Here is a 21,754-nt window from a genome sequence, read left to right on the forward strand (position 1 = left end):
AGACACAAATCAAACCTGGGTCCTTTGGTTTGCAGGCAAGCGCCTTAACCACTGAGCCATCTCTCCAGCTCCCTTCTTCCGTAAGTGATTTTTTTTTTTTCTCCCCACAAGTGCTTATCCAGCTTGGAAATGTTACAAGGAGACTGATTTTCAGTGGTGGTCAGGCGAGTTGAGTGGACCCAGGGCCTGACTTGGTGTATGTAATCAATACACAGCCTTCACAGAGGTTCTGGTTCCAACTCCCAAGGAAGAAGCGGTGAGGTGAGACAGCATTGGGAGTTAAGCTGCCTGAACTCGGCCACACGGGCGGGGCTGAGTGACAGGCCAGATAGTAGCCCCAGCAGGCTGCCTTCAAGGGCAGGGCTGGCCTCGGGCGCATGGATGCATAGCTTTGACAGGGCTCCCTGGGTGTTCTTCGAGTCAGAGAGGATGGATGGCACGGGGCATCTGCCAGTGAGGAGAGGCACACACACCACCAGGGGGCTGAGATGTATGTTTGGAGTAGTATTTTCAGTTTAAAAAATTTTTAAGGGCTGGAGAGATGGCTTAGTGGTTAAGGTGTTAGCCTGCAAAGCCAAAGGACCACGGTTCGATTCCCCAGGATCCCCACATAAGCCAGATGTGCAAGGGGGTGCATGCATCTGGAGTTTGTTTGCAGTGGCTAGAGGCCCTGGCACACCCATTCTCTCTCTGTCTCTCCCTCTCACTCTCTCTCTCTCTCTGTGTCTCTGTCTCAAATAAATAAATAAATAAAATGAAAAACTATTTCTTCAAAAAATTTAAAAAAAATAGATTTGTGATGCATTTTGTTTCTTTGTAAACAAAGATCAAAGTTGGCTTTAAAAAAATTGTGGGGTTGCCTGAGGCAGGGAGAGCTGGATTTTCACTCAGTCCGTCTCTCACGTGTAACTTGGAAGGAGGAGCACACTGAGCTCTTTGGCAGATGCGGACACTGTGCTGTTAATTATAACACTTGACACTTGGGGGTTAGTTGTCTGTTGTTGGCAAATATATCCGTAATGACAGGAGGTCTCGTATCCCATCAGAGCATCCCGCCCTCCCAGGGCCCGAGCAGGTCCTGCGAGGCCAGGCTTATTTTCGGCTCCCCTCAGCCAGAGAGATGTCTGTGTTCCTCTCCCTCCTAACACCAGTTCTTCTGCCACCCATGGAGCAGCTCCTGCAGGCCCCTGCTCATTGCCACCTCCTTGGTGTGGCCTGTCAGACCTCGCTGTTCCCTGCCTGGAACCTTTGCAAACAGCCTTCCTTTATCTTGTCCTGATTTCCTTCCTCGCTGGCATCGTGGAGTGGGCTGTTTGCCTTACATTTAAATGCCCAGGGCAGGGTCTGGCATGTGCTAGGTGCTCGGTGAATACAGTGTGTATGTGTTGGACACTCACTTCTATCTCCTCTTTTATTTTTTTTTTCCCTCCACTGTTCTTACAGCTGTTTTAAGCACACATTCACACAAGCATAAAAGGTCATGGTCGAGGGAGGTTCATTCCCTGTTCAGTGACAGCTACGTGTCTTCCTTAGATCAGAAACGGCCCACAGAGAACCATGCCGTCTTGCCAGCGGCACGTCTGTTAATAAATCCGCTCTTGTGATTTGCCGATGACTATGTTCTGCAGGAAGCCTCGCGAAGACCAAGGGCTCTCATCCACTCTGTTTGTAAAATGAGGGAGGGTGCTGGATGCAGCAGCCTGGCTCTGGCTTCTCAGCAGCCAGGCCTGTCACTGTGCCACACACACCACACACAAAAAGACTAGATTTGTTTGACTGGAAGCCTGAGTGTTAGCAAATTAATTTTTATGACGCACCATAGAACTTGGGTAGAGAGCGTTGTTTTTTTCTTCCAAGGCTTGAGTCCAAGTGTGGGGATGGTGTCCAGACTCGTAAATTGCTGATCCAATCTATATCAGTTAGAAGGAAAGGGAAGGAGCCCTGTAAGCTATGAGAAGGAGGATCTCACCCCAGGAACACAGCGTCTTTAAGCCCATACAGTATGCAGGTGGTCTTGTTATGGTTGAGGCTAGGTAGCCGTGGATCCCAAGCAGGAGGACTTGCCACCATCATGCTCCGAGGGAGATTCTTGGGAACCTGGGGTGGGGGTCGCTGTGATCCCATATTTGTACTCTGGGGGCGGGGGCTGTCTGAATACAGCTGGAACTTTCGCTGAATAGCCTTTGGGGCTTTGTTGCTGCCAGTGGTGGGACGTTGGTCCCAATTGTCCTTCGTGTGGTGGTTACAGAAGGGGCTCCCATGGCTGGGGAAGTGTTTTGAGGGCTCTGAGCGTTCTGTGCATGTCCCCAGTCTCAGCCAGGAGCAGGCCTGTGCCATGTCTGCTGCTGTAGTTGCGGAAGCCGGAAGTCCACTTTCTGACTGTCCCAAGGAGGAGACCGGAATGCCCTTGGATCCTTCTTCATCTTGGCTGGATGCTCCTTGGCCACGGGCTTGCAGAGCTCAGCCCAAGCTTCTCCTCCGGCATTTGCCGACCGAACGCTCACTGCGCTGCTTCCAGGGATCCTGGAGAAGTGGGCTGTGCCTGGAAAGCCTCCAGGGAGAAATATCCATAACGATGGATATCCCAGGGTGTGAGGTGCAGTGACAGCGTGCTCCAGAGTGCAGAGGGGATAAAGAATCCCACCTGGGGGCTGGAGAGATGGCTTAGTGGTGAAGACATTTGTCTGCAGAGCCAGAGGATCCTGGTTCGATTCCCTAGGACCCATGTAAGCCAGATGCACAAAGGGGCGCATGCATCTGGAGTTCATTTGCAGTAGTAGGAAGCCCTACTGCACCCATTCTCCCCCCCTCTCTCTGCCTCTTTCTCTCAAATAAATAAAATAAAATAAAGAATCCCACCTGGGCAGATCAGGAGAACTTCCTGCAGGAGGTGGTGTTTGAGCAGGGCTTTGAGGAGTTCTTAGCTTTCTGTCACTAGAACTAATAATTCCTGAGCCGATCACCTTACAGAGATACAAGGTCTGTTGTGGCTCACAGTGTTGGATGCTGCAGCCTGTGTATTATTCAGTTACCCCTGAAGTGTGGGCCTTGGAGTGCATGGTGGAGCAAAACTCTCACCTCAGGGTTGAGAACAAGATGGGTGGACGGTCTCATAGTTCCCATCAAGGGCATTCCCCAGTCGGAGGTCTGAAGACCTCCCACCAAGCTCCACCTTCTTTAGGCCCCACCGCCTCTTAAGAGTTCCACTGTGGGAACCAGCCCTTCAGCACATGGGTCTTTGCGGGGGGGGGGGCATTTTTGGGGCAAGGGCAGTGGTGAGAAGATACACTGGGAACCCCACAGGGAGCACGGGCCCAAGGCAGGGAGGAAGGCTCGGGACACTGGTAACTCCTCGGAGCTCCTGCCGAGGGTGGCCTTCAGGTTTTTCTGGATCCCATAGAAACTGCCGTTCGCCCAGCCCACAGCCCAGCCAACTGTGTTCGTGTGCCCAAGCCACCGACTGCTTCCTGGCGACCCTGCCAAGGACTCAGGCTCTGCTTGTCATGTTCTCTTGCTGCCAAGCTCATTCTCCTAAGAGCAAAAAGGCTCTTCCTCTCCCAGCTGCGTTCAGGCCCTGTGCTCTCTGGAGCACTGCTTGCTGAGGTGTGGCGTGGCTGTGAGCTGCCGAGCTCTTTCCCAGCTCGCCCTCGCTGCTTGTTTTCTTCCCTTTGGTTTTTCGAGGTAAGGTCTCACTCTAACCCAGGCCGACCTGGAATTTACTCTGTAGTCTCAGGGAGGCCTTGAACTCACGGCGATCCTCCTACCTCTGCCTCCCGAGTGCTGGGATCAAAGACATGTGCCACCATGCCCAGCTTTTAAAAAACTTATTTTTATAATTGCAAAACTTTAGGGTACTCTGAACGAGGAGGGGAATGTGAGTGAGGGATGGTTAACCTTTTTCATCACTTCAGCTGGATTGGGAATTACCTAGGAGATACATCTGTGTGTGTGTGGGGGGGGGGGGCGGGTGTCTGTGAGGATGTTTCCGGAGAGGTTTAACTGAAGAGAGAAGACCCACCCTGCGTGTGGATGTGGGTGACACCATACCATGGCTGAGGTCCTGGACTGAAGTAGGGGGCCCCCTGAGCACCGAAATTCATCTCTTGCTTCCTGACTGTAGACGCAGTGTGGCCAGCCACCTCATGCGCCTGCCACCACACCTTCCCCTCTGTGACAGACTGAGTCCCCCTAAACTGTGAGCTAAAATGCTCATAGCGCTGCTCCTACCTCAGCCTCCCGAGTGCTACTTAGCCGGGCGTGGTGGCACGCGCCTTTAATCCCAGCACTCGGGAGGCAGAGGTAGGAGGATCGCCGTGAGTTCGAGGCCACCCTGAGACTACATAGTGAATTCCAGGTCAGCCTGAGCCAGAGTGAGACCCTACCTTGAAAGAAAATAAATTAATAAATAAAAATAAACTCCCTACTCTTGCCAGCATTTTACTCCTTTCTGCTTGGCCTATGTGAGAGAACAGGTTCCGAAAGGCCCTAGCTGTTCTTTCAAATGACTGCTGCTTGCTGGTTCAGAAACAGGTCCTTTGGCCAGGCTGCGGTGCCCAGTGGCAGCCCGTGCCCTGCCTCTCCAGCACAGGGCGCGCTTGCCTCCTGGAGCTCCCCTGCCGCCCAGCCCTCTCTCTGGTCAGCCACGCCTGCCTAGATACCAGGTTTTGTTTGGTAAACTGGCCTGCATGGTGGGAACTGGGAGCCTGCCTCCACCACCACCACCATGGCCTCCAGTAGGTCTGCTCTCTGTGGCTTCAGCTTTCCCAGGAGGAGAAGAAGACAGAAGGAAATGTTGCTTTTCAGAGGTCTCTGCTCCCCCCTGATGTCTGGGCCTGGACTCTGCCACCTGGTGCTTGGAGGGACCCTCGCTCTGGCCTTCCCCTGCTGCCCAGCCCCTGGCCTGTCTTCTGGGTAAACTCCTCTGGGTAGAGCGCTCATGGTGACGTTCCGGCTGTCTGTCTGTCTGTCTCTTGGTTGCTTGGTGCTAGACGGTGCTCCTGCTCTCAGGCTCCGTGGTCCCGACTGCCTCGTCAGGCAGGGGCGGGGAGTTGGGGACATCACTTTTTGCGGTGATGGTGTTCCGAGGATTCACATGTTTCTAATTCTTCTGAGTCTCCTGGGACAGCTGTCCTCTGCCCTGTGTGGTGGTCAGGGTATATCAGGCAGACTCCGTATGGGAGGCAGAGGGACACTGGGAGAGGGAGCACTACTCAGGGTGCATTTAGGGTTCCCCTGCCCTATTTCATATAGCTGTGCGGCTCCATGCCTGCCAAAAATCCCAGCACTCGCGAGGCAGGGGTAGGAGGATCATTGTGAGTTCTAGGCCACCCTGAGACTACATAGTGAATTCCAGGTTAGCCTGAGCTAGAGTGAGACGCTACCTCAATAAACAAACAAAAAAGGGCACCGTCGATAAATATTTGTTGAATGACTAAGTGAGCAGTTGGGGACGGGGTTGCCTGGTGGGTGCATGGGGTCATATGCAATAACATTATGGGTATAAGAATTCTGGTAAGTGTTGCCCCCCCAGCACGTGATCCTACTTCCTGTCCTGTGGTAGGAAGCATGGATAGTGGCCATCCCATGTGCCCACCCACAAGGAACTCTGTGTGCATGGTTCATTGGCAGTGCCACCTTGACTGCACAGTAATCAGAAAGAGCTATCCTCAAGCTAGGCAGAGCCCTCGTGAAGCCCTCAGCCAGGTATTTGGATGAACTTGTGTGTTAGGCAGAAATGAAGACACGGTGAAACTGCCATCTTCACAAATGAGAGCGCGCCAGAATCATGCTTATGAAATGTCATGCTTGAGAGAAACCCTATCTCGAAAAACCAAAAAAAAGAAAGGCATGCTTGACTGACTGGGCTAGCCGGGCTCCTTAATGGCAGCTTTTTTTTTCCCCATAGAAAGCCAGGGAAGGAAAAGTTAATGATCCATCCTAGTGTGTAAGCACAATGTAGAATGACTCAGAAAGATCTGCCTGCCTCCCAACAAGAGAAGAAACTGAAACCATTCTCCTAGCTGATCTCCCATGACAGTTAACATCAGTCAGTCAGTCAGCGAACATGGGGAAATGTCTGCACAGTGTGAGTGTGGGGTGACAGGGAGTTAGGTCAGAGTGGACAGCAGTCCTACGGACAGATCTTTGTTCTGGGTCAGCCTTGCTGTGTCTCACTCTTTCTGATCTTTTTATATTTATTTTGAGACAGAGAAGGAGAGAGCAAGGGAGGGGGAGAAGAACGAATGAATGAGTGATATGAAAATATGGGTGTGCCAGTGCTAAAACAAACTCTAGACGCATGTCCCATTTTGTGCATCTGCCTTTACGTAGGTACTGGGGAATCGAACCTGGGTTATCATGCTTTAGCTGTTGAGCCATCTCTGGCGGCCTCACTCTTGTTTGTAAGGTGGAGATGGTGACCTGTGCTTTGGGGACTCTTTTGGCTTAACTCCTGGAGTACTCAAGTGCAGCAGGGTGGCTTGAAGTGGGGAGGCAGCTGGGCTCAACCCCCAGCCTGGATGATTTTCAGGTCTGTGACCAGTGCGATTGTGGAGGGCTGAGTTAGCAAGACAGGAGTGGATTTCCCTGCTCACCTCTGAGCCCGTCTGACCGACAGTCACTGCTTCCTTCCTGCCCCCTGCCAGGCAGAGCCGGGACAGGAAGGGCTTCCTCAGAAAGCACAGCTTGCCTGCCCCTCAGCCATTGTTCGCCAATGACCAGATTCATTTCTGAGTCCAGACGTGAGGTGGACTCCAAACATCCCAGTGGCTGCATCTTAGCCAAAGAGGAGAGCAGAAAGGGACTCTGGGGGCAGCGTACCGGGTGGTCATGGAAGACAGGTTTTCTTTCACATGCTGACATCCATTGGTTGTCACTCTGGAGCTCTGTGCTCAGGACTCTCGAGGCCAAGTTCCATGCTTAGTGGTATGATTCCTGACCATGTCTGCATGGACTCCAGGTGGACAGTCTGGGCTCTTCCTCCCAGGGCCTAATTCAGCTCCTCTTTTTTTGCGGGGGGAGGGATGCTTTCGAGTTAGGGTCTCACTCTAGCCCAGGCTGACCTGGATCTCACTCTAGTCCACGCTGGCCTCATACAGCAGTCCTCCTACCTCTGCCTCCTGAGTGCTGGGATTAAAGCTGTGTGCCCCCCAGCCCGGCTCTTCATATACATATTATTTATTTATTAGAGAGGGGGCAGATAGAGAGAGAATGAGTGCACTGGGGCCACCAGCCACTGCAAATGAATTCTAGATGCATGCACCACCTTGTGCATCTGGCTTAGGCGGGTACCAGGGAATGGAATCTGGGTCCTTAGGCTTTGTAGGCAAGTGCCATCTCTCCAGCCCCCTCAGCTCCTCCCTGCATTTCTAGCCCCACGTCCATCCTGTGCCGTGGGTGGAGTCAGGTGGTCCCCTCAGTGTTGGAAGCGCGTTGCCGAACACGTCTTTCAGTTGATACACACTTTGACCCATTTATCTTCCTCCCTTCCAGCCCTGCTGACAGGTGACTTTTTGTGTCAGGACTGCAGGGGGCAGGCGGTGAGATCGTGAGTCTTCCCTTAGACTCAACCTTTGGTTCAGGCTGTCTGGAGGTTCCCAGGGGCTCCCTGTGCTCACTACAACATAGAGTTGGCAGGCACAGAAGATGTCGATGTTTTTCTCCCTACCTCTGGGGGTTGCTCACGACTCCAGCTGACCTAGAAATCCACACGGTTTTACCCTCGGCACCACGCCCCGCCAGAAAGCCAGAAAGCCAGCTCTAGACTTTAGGGTTGGTGGAACGTCACACTCTTTTTTTTTTTTTTTAATTTCTCTGTGCCTCAGGGGAGGCATCTTTTTATTTATTTATCTATTTATTTATTTGAGAGCGACAGACACAGAGAGAAAGACAGATAGAGGGAGAGAGAGAGAGAGAATGGGCGTGCCAGGGCTTCCAGCCTCTGCAAATGAACTCCAGACGCGTGCGCCCCCTTGTGCATCTGGCTAACGTGGGACCTGGGGAACCGGGCCTCGAACCAGGGTCCTTAGGCTTCACAGGCAAGCGCTTAACCACTAAGCCATCTCTCCAGCCCCCCCCCCCTTTTTTTTTTAACCCTGGGCCTGGAAGCCTTGCCTGGTTCCTAATGCAAACAGGGAGTCCTTTTTTCTTGGTTTCCAGAGCGTGTGTCAGCTGTCTGGGACCTGCAGGTCTGCTCGTCCGTGCCCTTGTCTGTCAGGGGACGGTTGGTGGTCACGCTGTTAGCACAGCACAGGCATTTGGCAGGGAGTTGTCTGTCGCTGGCCTGCTGACCAATTTACTCTGCTTGCTGTCAGGGACCCAGGAGAGAGAGGCTTCTGGTGTGGGGTGGGGTGTGGGGTGTGTGTATTTTGAATTTACTCAAAACCACAATCCCAGAGATTTATGAAAATAGCTTTTTTTTTCTTTTCTCCCCCCCCCCCCCGTTTCTTTTGGTTTTTCGAGGTGTATGTAGGCTCTTACTCTAGCCTAGGCTGACCTGAAATTCACTAGTCTCAGGCTGGCCTTGAATTCACGTCAATCCTCCTTTTCCTACCTCTGCCTCCTGAGTTCAGGGACTAAAGGCATGCGCCACTACACCTGGCTTACTTAATCCCATTATTTATTTATTTACTTACAAGGGAAGACAGGGAATGGATGAATATGGGTGCATCAGGGCCTCTTAACTGCTGAAGATGAACTCCAGATGCACGTACCACTCTGTGCATGCAGCTTTACGTGGGTACTGGGGAATTGAATCCCCGTCCTTAGGCTTTGCAAACACATGCCTTAACTGCTGAGCCATCACTCCAGCCCCCACTTTTGTTTTTGATTGACAGCAATTACACATCTTATCTTTTTTTTTTTTTTTTTGGTTTTTTGAGGTAGAGTCTCACTCTGGTCCAGGCTGACCAGGAATTAACTCTGTCATCTCAGGGTGGCCTTGAACTCATGGCAATCCTCCTACCTCTGCCTCCTGAGTGCTGGGATTAAAGGCATGCGCCACCACGCCCGGCTTACACATCTTATCTTTAAGAGTTGCAGTGTGATGTGTGGGTGCACTTGTCGTGTGTCTTAACCAACCCAGCATCCTCAGGTTACCTGTCAGCTCAGACACTGCAGTGAGAACACACAAGCCCTCTCGGCTGAGCTGTGTGGAAGGTACCGCAGTCTCCTGCGTGAGGTCGGATAGCATAACTCCCTCCTCCCACCTGGCAGACTGCTCCCGTGAACCCACCTCTTCCCATCCTTTTAGTTTGCTGTTCTAATAGATTGTCAGAGTTGTTTGAATTATTCTAACGGATGATATAATTAGATCCTTTGGGCCTTGGCCGTATAGAGTACATCGATTTTCTGCATGAGTTCACAGCTTTTGAAGCCTTTTCTTCCTTCCTTTCTTTTTTTTTTTTCATGGGGGGGGGTTGCTTTTCAAGGTAGGGTTTCACTCTAGCCCAGGCTGTCCAGGAATTCACTATGTAGTCTCAGGGTGGCTTTGAACTCATGGCAATCCTCCTCCTCTGACTCCCCAGTGCTGAGATTAAAGGTGTGCGCCACCATGCCCGGCTCCTTGGGGCATTTTCTTCCCATGCTGTAGCCTCTGGTGACACATCAAAGAAGCCTGGAGGAGAGGGCTGTGTCTCACTGCGGGAAGTGGGGCCAGTCCTTCCCGTGCACTCAAGGACATGTGTAGCAGTTACCTTCTTGTTTCTGGGCAAAACACCCAGCCAGAAGCAGTTTATGTGAGGAAAGGGTTTCTTTCAGCTTACAGTCTTGAGAGGAAGCTTCATGACGGTAGAAAAAGCATGGCAGGGCTGGAGAGATGACTTAGCAGTTAAGGGACTTGCCTGAAAGCTAAAGGACCCAGATTCTATTCCCCAGTGCCCACGTAAAGCTAGATGCACAAGGTGGCACGTGTGTCTGGAGTCTGTTTGCAATGGCTAGAGGTCCTGGTGTATCCATTCTATCCCTCACCTTCCACAAATAAATGACAAATAAATAAATAAATTATATATACATACAGAACACACAGCAGCAGCACATCACATCTTATCACACTGGCAACAAGACTACCTGGGCTCTCAACCTGGCTTGGTCGCCCTAAGTTGTATTCTGTTTCAAAGCCTCAGTTTCCCCACATCTATAAAATAAAGACAGCTGGCCTGGGTATTGGGTGGGGTTTCTATTCAGGTTTAAAGAAGGAAAAAAAAAAAAAGCTAGGGTGGGGGAGATGGCTCAGTGGTTAAAGGCAATTTCCTACAAAAGCTGATGGCCTACATTCAGTTCCCCAGTACCACGTAAAACCAGATGCACAAAGAGGCGCATGTATCAGGAGTTCATTTGCAGCAGCTAGAGGCCCCGGAGAGCCCATTTACTCCCTTCCTCCTCCCCCCTCTGTCTCTTCTCTGTTTCTCTGTACTTGCAAATAAATTAAAAAAAAATAATAATGTGGGCTGGAGAGATAGGCTTAGTGGTTAAGGTGTTTGCCTGCAAGAGCCCAAGTTCCAGGTTTGACTCCCAGTACCCACGTAAGCCAGATACACGAGATGGCTCATGTGTCTGGAGTACATTTGCAGTGGCTAGAGGCCCTGGCATGCCCCCCACCCCCCTGCCTCTTATCTCTCAAATAAACAAATAAAACATTTTAAAAAATAATGTGTAACCAAGCATGGTGGTGTGGGCCTGTTGTAATCCAAACACTTGGGAGACTGAGGCAGGAGGATTACAAGTACCAGGCCAGCCAGGACTACGTAGCAAAACTGTCTCAAAGGAAAAACAAAAACAAAAAACAGCCAGGCGTGCTAGCACATGCCTTTAATCCCAGCACTCAGGAGCCAGAAGCAGGAGGATCGATGTGAGTTTGAGGCCACCCTGAGACTACATAGTGAATTCCAGGTCAGCATGGGCTACAGCGAGACCCTACCTCGAAAAACCAAAAAAAGGAGGGGCGGGGGAAGTTGAGTATGGTAGTACACGTGTTTAATCCCAGCTCCCAGGAAGGCAGCAGTAGGAGGATTGCTGTGAGTTTGAGGCCAGCCTAAGACTAATTCCAGGTCAGCTTGGGCTATAGAAGAGCCTACCTTGAACAATCAAAAATAAAATAAAATAAAAATGACATTTATATGTTGTCTGTGGTTTGCTGTAGGAATACTCCAGCCACGCATGCACTGACTCTCAAAAGTGGAGGAGGCCATGGATGGATTAGATAGGCAGAGTGCTGTAGCCTGCCCTTCCTTGTCTGTGGGCAATTAATTGTGCTACAAATTGTTGCTGGAGTAAAGGTCTGTTAATTACCATAGAGTTATTTATGAGGGACTTAAATGGAAAAGGTCTTCAAATAGCTATGCTCAGAATTTACTTGTGGTTAAAAAAAAAAAAAAGTGAACTCAAACTCGCTGGGTGTGGTGGCGCACGCCTTCAATCCCTGCACTTGGAAGGCTAAGTAGGAGAATCAATGTCAGTTCAAGGCCAGCCTGGGACTACAGAGTGAATTCCAGATCAGCCTGGGCCAGAGACCCTACCTCAAAAAACCAAAAACAAAAAAAAAGTGACCTCGTGTAGTAAATAGGTGAGAGTGGCTATTACTTGGTACTGATCTTTGGTTTTCTTGTTGACCTTGAGTTTATTTAATCCCCACTCCCCCAAACAAACATGCCTTCCTGGGGAATTTACTAGTGGGTGAGCTCAGTGAAATACCTTGCCCTTCCGTTGCAGGGAAGAGCATGGAGGAGATGAAGAAGGTACTGCTGCTGGTGCTGGGCTGTGCTGTCCAGGTAGGGCTGGGCAGCGGGTGGACAGGCCGTGGGTGGACAGGCCTCGGGTAGCCTGTGTTTGGATCTGTGGGACCATCACACTCTTAGGCTATAGAAATACAGCTGCCTTTTGTCCATTGTGACAGACTGGCAGACAATGGCCGTAGCCGGATGACAGCTGTTTCTAGTGCCAGGCACCTTGTGCTGGAGGATGAGTGGGGACCCCTTAGGCCAGGGTACCATTAACAAAGTGTCTGCCTTAAGGAAAAATACAGTGTAAGGGAGCTGCTCACCCCAGCCTGTGATCCATATCTTACCTGTCACCTGTTTATGTAAAGAAAGTTTTAGTGGCGCATAACCACACTCTATGCATCATCTCTGGTTGCTTTTGAACGGCAGTAGCAGAGTTGGCTTGTGTCAGAGGCCAAAAAAAAAACAAACAAACAAACAAAAAAAAACCTTACCACAAAACAAAGCAGTTACCCTCTAACATTTTATAGATAGAGTCTGCCCTCCACTACCCCACCCAAGTGGTCTTGCTTATAAAGCACACCCCGGTGTTTTCACCTGAGGGGGCTTGTGGATGGTCTTCTGAAAGCAGGCTTCTGCAGGTGGTCGGAGGACAGTTTGGTTACAGAAAGGAGGGTTCCAGGCTGAGGTGGAGGTGGACGTGGCCCAGGTTGGCCCCACCTTGGAAAATGTTTACATGTGTAATCCCTTCATAGTGTGAGAGGAAAGAGGAGTTCATCGAAAGGATCAAACAACTGGACATTGAGACCCAGGCGGGGATCGTGGCTCACATCCAGGAGGTAGGCATGGCAGGGGGGGGGGGGGAAGGGGGGGGGGTCGCGGCGACTTGGCTTGGGGACACCATGCTTGCAGGAGGTGGTGTGTCAACAGTGGAAAAGGTTAAAGACTGCATCACCTTAAGCGGCTTTTGCTCATTTTAGGTTTCAGACACCACAGACAAATTGATTCTGTTGGGAAAGGTAGCTACCAGCAAGCTAAAATAAAGTAGGGATAAAAATAACAATTTTTTTTTAAAAAAAGGAATAAAAATAAAAATTAAAAAAAAATCAACACCTCAGTCAAGCCATTCTTTTCAGCTGCTTCTCCTTATATGGACCCCAGACTGTTTTAATTTAAGAGCTGTCAAGTGGTTTAGGCTCAGAATTTGATTTACAGGCCCCGAAAATGTTTTCTGGCGAATTGTCACCCTTCTCTGAATGGTTGATCTTTATAGAGTGATTCTCCATGGCTGTCAGTGACACGCAGGGGAAGCAAGCTGCCACCACACGGGCTGTAAAAGCCCATGAGCCCCAGGAGTGTCCTCAGGGAACTTGGGCCTCTGAGGTGGGGTCCAGAGGTCTTTGCCCTGCCATGGAGAAGGACAAGCCAGACTTGAGGTTGGCAGAGAGGGCATTAACCAAAAAGATGGCTTCCCCGTGGGGCAGATGCCCACCTGGAATTTGTTTTTGGTGCTGGGCATCACATTAGGACTTGGTACTTGGTCTGATGGGACCGAGGAGGTAACTGCTGGGACGTGAGCAGGCGGGAGCTGCTGTGCGGTGACAGAGGCAGCCAAGCACAGAGTCCTCGTGGCAGATGAGCTGGTGTGGCCAGAGCTGGGCTTGCCTGGCCCCACAGTGGCTGGGATGCCTAGGATCACAAGTTGCAAGGCAGGACTTAAGGCAGGAGACAGATGTCCCTTGTTGTGATCAGATGTCCAGCAAAACTGATATCAAAAGAAAGTCCAGGGCTGGAGAGATGGCTTAGCAGTTAAGCGCTTGCCTGTGAAGCCTAAGGACCCCCGGTTGGAGGCTCGATTCCCCAGGATTCACGTTAGCCTGGTGCACAAGGGGTCGCACGCATCTGGAGTTTGTTTGCAGTGGCTGGAAGCCCTGGCACGCCCATTCTCTCTCTCTCCATCTGCCTCTTTCTCTGTCTATCACTCTCAAATAAGTAAAAATAAACAAAAAAAATTGGTAAAAAAAAAAGAGAAAGTCCATATTTTATAAATACTTTCACCCATTAGACCTGTTAGTCTAAGAACCGTTTGGCCTTTTATTTTTTAATTAATTAACTAGATAGTTAATTAATTTTGTTTTTCTGAGGTAGAGTCTGTAGCCCAGGCTGACCTGGAATTTATTGTGTAGTCTCTGGGTGGCCTCCAACCCATGGCAATCCTCCTATCTCTGCCTCCCCAGTGCTGGAATGAAAGGCGTGTGCCACCACGCCCGGCTTGTTCTGCCTTTTAATTTCCTTGTGCGTCTTGTTTTGAAAATGTCGTCTGCCTGGAGACTAGTTCCCTTGCCACTCATTGTCCTTTGTGCCCAGTCAGTGGGATATGAAATAAGAGAGCCCTGTATGATTATCAAATTTAGTGGCTGGCACTGGGGACTGGCTTAGGAATTTACTGCTTTGTAAAAATCCAGGTGCTTGGCTTTCATAAGGGAGCCATTTTCTGACTCTGATGAGGAGCATGAGTTCGAATTGAATGCCCAACGGGTGACCATGACCCACTGGCATGGAGTCTCTGAAGCCAGCCAGCCATTGTGCCCTTAAACCTCAAGGTCTCCCCAGCTTTAGCATAGACCACACCAAGGACCCAGCCTTCAAATCCCACTCCCCTTACCAGGGTACCTTGAGATGAGATTCATCCTAATTCGACATTATTGAGGGCTTCCCCAATGGAACCCCACTTTCCTTGGTTTTGCTCCCCTCTTTGAGGGTCTGAGCACTAGCTTTCTCTTCCTAAACACAAGGGACGACAGTGGTTTCCCCGATCCTTGGCACTTTTCTTAGGAAAGGGATTCGAAAGCAGGCTGCCCTCTGTGGATTGTGGGAATGAGACAGGCTTGCTTTGAAATGGCTTTAAAATGTGACTAGTTCCCCAGAGGAGCCCAAGCTTGCTATATACCCACTCTTCCAACCCCGACCCCCGAGACTGAACACATTTGTCTCACTTGCATTAGATTTCTAATTTTGAGAAATAAGGGAAGCCTTGTTCCTCATTTTCCCGCCAGAGGCTTACCCTCTTTGTGTTACAGCTCAGTGAGGGTTGGAGCTCTCGGATCTTGTCACCCCCGGGAAGCAGAAGAGGCTCTTCTTAGCGAAACCCCGCCTAAACTCACTGAACGAGCCCCTTCGGCTTTGCCAGTGTCTCGGGAGTGAGGTGCTGGTCCTGCGGCGTGAACGAGGCACGGGAAGGGCTCCGAGCTCTGCTCAGACTATATGGCCATGCGTCCCTGATCAGGTGGGCACTCAGGAACTCCACAGCGGCCTCTGCAGTGCTGGACCTTGTGCCCGCAGGTGACCCACAACCAAGAGAACGTGTTTGACCTGCAGTGGCTGGAGCTGCCCGACGTGGCCCCAGAGGAGCTGGAGGCTCTGTCCCGGAGCCTGGTCTTCCACCTCCGCAGGCTCATCGACGAGCGGGACGAGTGCACTGAGGTGCGCCCTGGGGGCCGGCTGTGGCTGACGGGGGGTGGGGTGGGGGGGTGGGCTCCGGGCCGGCCGCCCTCCCTTGCCTTCTCCCTCCACCTGCGGGCTGTGTGCCTCCTGGCACGCTGGTTGGGGTGCGGTTGGGATGAGACATGGGTGATTCCCCTGGTTGCATTCTCCATGGTAAGTGGTCCCTTGGTCTCACGAGATAGCTTACCTCTCCTGCATGCCTCCCAGTTTTCCTCCTCTTGTCTCCAGACGCTGGGCACTGAGCAGGGCCCAGGGCACACAAGTGGACCCACTTCTTTCCCTCTGTCCGTTTTTTTGGCTGGCGCAGCTGATCGTGGACCTGACCCAGGAGCGAGACTACCTCCAGGCGCAGCACCCGCCCAGCCCCGCCAGGTCCTCCAGCGCCGACTCCACCCCCAGCCCCACCAGCAGCAGCCTGTCGAGCGAGGACAAGCAGCACCTGGCCGTGGAGCTGGCCGACACCAAGGCCCGGCTGCGGCGGGTCCGGCAGGAACTGTGAGTGCCCCGCGTCTGTGGTTCTAGCCTGCAGTTGGCCAACAGGAGGGGCGCAGACTGTGGAGTTGTGCCTGTCGCTGGCCCTGTGAGGCCTGCCTGGGTAGGGAGGGCTCCTCCCCGTCCTCAGCTGCTCACCTGGGGTGGGGGTGGGGGCTGCCTGCCTTCTCTGTGCATCTTCAGTCCCCTCAGAACCCTGCCGTGGGCTCCTAAGCTGTGGCTGGCTTCTCTGTGTCTTGTACGCTCAAGAGGGAACCATGGGTGCTGAGTGGATGCAGTTGCAAGTAAATGTTAGAAACAGGAATTTAAGTGAGGAATATATTTTAAAACTTATTTTATTTTGTTTATTTGAGAGAGAGAGAGGAATAAGTAGAGAATGGGTGCACCAGGGCCTTCAGCCACTGCAAAGGAACTCCAGACACGTGTGGTACCTTGTGCGTCTGGCTTACGTGGGTCCTGGGGAATTGAACCTGGGTCCTTTGACTTCATAGGCAGGCGCCTTAACCACTAAGCCATCTTTCCAGCCCAAGTGAGGAATATTTTCACAAGCCATAGAAGCAGATCATCTCTCCCCCCCAACCCCCTACCCCGGAAGCTTAACTGCCTCCTTTCTGCCCTTTGGTCTTGGGAAGTGGCAGTGTGGTGGTCCCAGGCCCCGTGGAGCGTATCTCCCTTCCCCTCCCACACACATAGTCTGCCTCATTGTCCCTGCAGGGAGGAGAAGACAGAACAGCTTGTAGACACCAGGCACGAAGTGGATCAGCTGGTGTTGGAGCTGCAGAAGGTTAAGCAGGAGGTGAGCGTGAAAGACGAGGCTGGGCCTGCCCGTCCAGGGACTGCGGGCCGGGGTGCCCCAGTACACAGACTCCGGAGTGCCAGGAACACAGCAAGCTGTCCAGAGTGGGTTGTCCTGAGAACTCGTGAGGGGACGACCACGTTTCTCATGACAGGGTGGGAGGACCCTTTGGGACAGCGTGCACGCTGGAGGAAGGCCCTGACCCTTTCTTCCTTCGCCACACGGGTTCTCCGCCCTCCCTGCCTTGCAGAACATGCAGCTGGCGGCTGACGCTCGGTCGGCCCGTGCCTACCGCGACGAGCTGGACTCCCTGCGGGAGAAGGCGAACCGCGTGGAGAGGCTCGAGATGGAGCTGGTGCGCTGCAAGGAGAAGCTGCACGACGTGGACTTCTATAAGGCTCGCATGGAGGTATGCCAGCTCCCTCAGGGCGTGGCTAGGTGGTCTGGCCAAGCTTCTAGACGCTGCCAACTGGACCTACCCCCATAAGTTATGTCAGAGGATTTGGGGGGAGGGAATCCATTCAGCATTGTTTAGCAGCTGCTCCCCTTTCGTCCCACCTGAAATACCTCCCCCCACACACCCTGCTTCCCCCTGGCTCCTCTCCCAGCTCCAGGTGCCCAGTGCAAGTGGGGAACATGGTTGGGTGATGAATAGAGGCAGCCCCTTTTAGATTTTTGTCTTTCTATTTCATGTCACGACTTTTTTTTGTCTGTTTATTCGAGGTAGGGTCTCACTCTAGCCCGGGCTGACCCAGAATTCGCTATGTAGTCTCAGGATGGACTCGAACTCAAAGAGTTTCTCCTACCTCAGCTTCCCAAGTGCTGGGATTAAAGGCGTGTGCCACCACACCTGGCAACCGTGACTTTCTTTTCTTTTTTTTTAAAGGCTTGCGGTTTCTGGATTAATTTGCTAGGGTTTAGTTCCCTCACCTATTAAAATAATAAGACTAATTCTACCAAAGTTTTAAAAGACAAACAAGGTGGAATGCCTCTTCAGTAGCTGGTGTTTAGGCAGGTTCCCTAGTGTCTCTTAAGATAGTGGAAGCTACACTGCCTCTTTCTTGGGTTTTCAAAGTTTTGGTTTCTTGAGATAGGGTCTCACTCTAGCCCAGGCTGGCCCGGAATCCACTCTGTAGTTTCAAGGTGGCCTCAGACTCTCAGTGATCCTCCTACCTCTGCCTCCTGAGTGCCGGGATTAAAGGCGTGCACCACCACGCTTGGCTTTTTAAAAATTTATTTATTGAGAATGGACACACCTTGCCGGGCTTCTTACTGCTGCAAAAGAACTCCAGGTGCATGCCCCACTTTGTGCATCTGGCTTGACATAGGTTCTGGGGAGTTGAGCCCAGGTGGGTAGGCTTTGCAGGCAAGTGCTGTTAACCGCTGAGCCAGCTCTTCAACCCCTTGGCTCTCTTCTCTTAAGTGAGGATTTGGAAACATTGTTCCTCTCAGGACGTGGTGCAGGTTATTTGTGTGAGTTCGGCCCACTCAGAGTACGTGAGCCAGCTGAGGTTAGAGTGTGAACACCCATCAAGGGGACTTGTTTAGTTTAAGAAATAATCCTAGTGTCTCATCCTGGGGCCCTGGGTGCCTTCTGGGGTGACTGAGCACAGGGCTGAGAACCCCGTGTCGATTGTGCCTCCCCTGTGGGTTGCATTTCCACCTGTGTTGGCAGAATCACTCTCCTGCCGCCGCTGGGGCTGGTGAGGTGGGCTGGGCTGGAGATGCTGTGACTGAACACGCCTCGTTCTTCAGACTCACTCGTAGAGCGTCTGTCTCCTCATGAATGTGAGCATCCGCTCAGAAGGCACCCTGGCTACTGGGCAGCTGCAGCCTGGGCCTGCTCAGGGAGCTGGAGGGGGAGCCCAGGCATCCCTTTGTCTTGGAAACGGCTCCCTGACGTCCTGGCCTGGAGGGTTCCTGTACCAGCCAAGCTTTCCCACTTAGTGAAGTGCTGCCCCGGAGCCCCGGGCACCTTCAAGCACAAGTCTCCCAAAGTGTTGCTTCAGCAGTGACTCCCAGCGCATGCACGCATGTCGCGACCTCGTGCAGCCCTCAGACAGGGTCAAGAATGCAATCTGATGCCCGTGACTCACTCCAGGACTCTTAGGCAGAGGTGGGTGGGTTCCAGATCCAGGCTCCACGTTCATCCCTGGCCTGGTCCCAGCACCCTGCCTTCCTCGTGCGCGCGTGCCTGCTCGTGGCTGAGTCTGGCTGAGCTGTGCCCCCTGCTGCTGGGAGCTTCTGGACTTTTATTTACAGCATTTTGTAGGGAGATTCCCATTTTCTCAAATTTCCTGCCTCTGAAGCAACAGCAGTGTTATTCACATCAATTATTTCCACAATGAAAAACTACCATGACGTGAACAATACTTCAGGTTTAATATTAATTTCATTAATCATACGAGAGCTAGTATCTGTCTCCATGAAGCCTTTCCTCCAGGGCAGGAGATGACGCATGCGTGGGTTTGCAGCCCTGGGTGCCAGGGCCAGCTAGCGAATTGAGCCTGGTTGATGAAGTCCAGGCCAGTGGAGAGAGGAGAAAGACGCATACTCGTCCCGGGTGCCCATGGCCTCAGGACTCAGGAAACATGAAGGGCCATGCGCCTGGATTGCTCCTTGGGTTGGAGACGTTCCAGCAGCCTTGTAAGCTGATTCAGCCCTTGCAGAACATATAGAACAGTTCATGATTCCCTCCTTGGTCCTTCCACACCAGAAACCCTTCTGTTTAGAATGACTTTGTCTCTGTGGTGCAGTGACATTGAGCAGTGTGGAGACAGTCATGAGGAAGACATGGATACTTCCTATCACTTCCTTGAGCTTCTGCTGCCCAATGAGAGACAGGCAAGCAAGCCCATGGATGGGGTCTTTCAGCAAAGAGCCCCAGGAATAAAGTACCTTTGAGGGTGGGGACTGTGACTCCCTTGACAGCATGCTCAGAGCCTGGTGCACACAGGCCTTCTGGAACTTTGGCACAGATAAAAGGACCATTGCTGTGCAGTGAGAGTTATTTTTTTTAATATTTTACTTATTTTGGGGGGAGAGATAGAGAATGGGCTTACCAGGGCCTCCAGTCACTAAAAATGAACTCCAGACTCATGCACCACCTTGTGCATCTGGCTTATGTGGGTCCTGGGGAATTGAACCTGGGAGGATGCAAGGAAGAGTGTGAGGCTCCGCTTCCCTGATATCGGAGCCTGTGGTTATAGTTCATTTGTATGAGCAGGTGATGAGGCTCACCTAAACAGGAGCCTGATTGTGACTGTACGGCCAGCTCTCCACACTGGGAAAACTGGACAAGAGTTGTTTGCAACATCCCCTCTGTCAGCTTGACCCGAGAAACACAGCAGCGTAAAATGCCGGGGAAGAGCGTATTCCTGTGGCATGCATGGGAAGAGGAGATACGGGCTATGGTCCAGGGCCAGGTTAACACTGTCTAGAAAACCAGGGACCACAAGTGTACATGGTTTGCTTTTAAACTTAGGGCCCCTTGAAGGTTGAATAAGGAACAGTGTAAGCGTTCTGGGAATGAAAGGAATTGTGGAGTGGGTGCCCGACTGGCTTTAATTTATCTCTCTCTCTCTCTCTTTAAACTATTTTATTTTTATTTATTTGCCAGAGAAAGAGGGAGAGAGGTAGAGACAGAGACAGACAATGGACACACCAGGGCCTCCAGCCACTGCAAATAAACTCCAGATGTGTGTGCATCTGGCTAACGTGGGTCCAGGGGAATCGAACCTGGGTCCTTCAGCTTTGCAGGCAAACGACTTAACTGCTAAGCCATCCCTGTAGCCACCCCCTTATTTTCTCTCTGCAAGCACTTGTCCTGCTCGGCACTACCCGATGGAGCAAGGTCACAGTCAGAGGGCTGAGTGACAGGCGGAGGCAGCGACATTGCCTGAAAGGTTCTCTCGCCTTGTGTTTCACGATCGGCTGGCTGACAGTTCCGCTGAAGGCAGAGGGCAGAGACACACAAATGCCGTGTGTGCCGCAGGCGGGCGGCAGTGTGCTTCCCGGCTTCCGAGTGGACCAGCTGCCCTCTAGGCAGTGCTGGTTTCAAACTAAGTATCCAGAAAGGCGGAGACCGACTGTGATAACATCTTGCCAGTTGTTGGGCAAGTCTTGGCAGGGTGTGGCCTGTGTATCTCCTGAGCCCCTCGTGCCCAGCCTGCCAGGGCGCAGAGGCATGCCTGCAGCGAGCTTATCATAGTCTTCCCCTCTGTGTAAGGAAGCCCTGAGCAGAGATAAAAGGCCCTGAAACAGACCCTGCAACAAGGTGGGTCACCGGCTAGAGTCCAGCTCTTAGGAGCTGGGTAGAATGACCCACCGCACAGTGTCTCACAGGCGTTCTGCCTCCTCCGTAAGAAAGTCACACCCCTGAGACGATAGCAGTGGGGCCCGGCGGCAGGAAGGGGCAGGGATCTGTGGGTTTGGTTTGCCCTGCCCATCTATCTGGGCTTGGGAGATGGGGCCCAGCCCTGCCCTCCTCTTCCAGGAGTGCCCTGGAGGCTGACTCATCTGCACCCCAGGGTTGCTGCAGCTCTCTTAGATGTGCACATCACCTCCAGCTCCCTCTCCTATGCTGTAGGCCTCCGTCTCTCCAGATAGTCCGCCCGCCCGTGGGGACTCTCAGTTAATGTGTCCAGGTTCCTTTCCCGCTCCTCCCCACCTGCGTGTGTTGTCTCTGGGTGGGTCATTACTTCTGCGTTTGCTGCTTAAACTGGGGCTCCACCTCCTTCCTTCCTTTGTCCCCGTGCCAACTGGGGCAAGCCCCGGAGTCTTCCTCCTAGCATGTTGCCCTTTGCCGCAGGTGTTTGAGGCCTGCGTGTGCCTCTCTAGCTGCCACTCGAGCGTCTGTACGCAGAAGCCCTCTCCAGATCTAAACTGGCTTGGCTACACAGCCTTCTTGTCCTGCTGCCCGTGTCCCAGCAAGCACCTCTCTGCCGCTAGGGTGACCCCACTGTCATTTACCCCACAGTCCCTTCAGTCCCCCAGGGCCTCTGCCGCTCTGCAAAGGCGCTTCCTGGGCCACACACATCTCCTTGTGCTCACTCTTCGAGACCTCCTGGCGCTCAGGAGTCATGGCTTAGGGCCAGAGCAGGGCGGGGTGGGTGAGCCCAGCGCCCTGTGTCCTGTTTCCTTTAGAAGCCCCCTTCCTCTGTCTGGGCAGTGCTGGACACATGTTGTTTTCAGGATTTTTTTTCTTTTTTCCTGGCTGTTTTCTTGACCCAACTCTGATCCTGTGAAG

General features: G+C 52.2%; 1 protein-coding gene across 1 annotated transcript in view; it reads left to right on the forward strand.

The window, feature by feature from the left end:
* Positions 1–21,754, forward strand: part of Ccdc88c (coiled-coil domain containing 88C) — a 152,145-nt gene that overhangs the window by 67,465 nt on the left and 62,926 nt on the right. Inside the window, exons 5-10 of the mRNA XM_045154020.1 lie at positions 11,707–11,765; positions 12,470–12,553; positions 15,057–15,197; positions 15,526–15,713; positions 16,425–16,506; positions 16,757–16,915. Coding sequence (XP_045009955.1) covers positions 11,707–11,765; positions 12,470–12,553; positions 15,057–15,197; positions 15,526–15,713; positions 16,425–16,506; positions 16,757–16,915 — 713 coding nt within the window. The remainder of the gene's footprint in view (positions 1–11,706; positions 11,766–12,469; positions 12,554–15,056; positions 15,198–15,525; positions 15,714–16,424; positions 16,507–16,756; positions 16,916–21,754) is intronic.

Source organism: Jaculus jaculus, chromosome 7 (genome assembly GCF_020740685.1).
Source record: "Jaculus jaculus isolate mJacJac1 chromosome 7, mJacJac1.mat.Y.cur, whole genome shotgun sequence".
Taxonomy (NCBI): Eukaryota; Metazoa; Chordata; class Mammalia; order Rodentia; family Dipodidae; genus Jaculus; species Jaculus jaculus.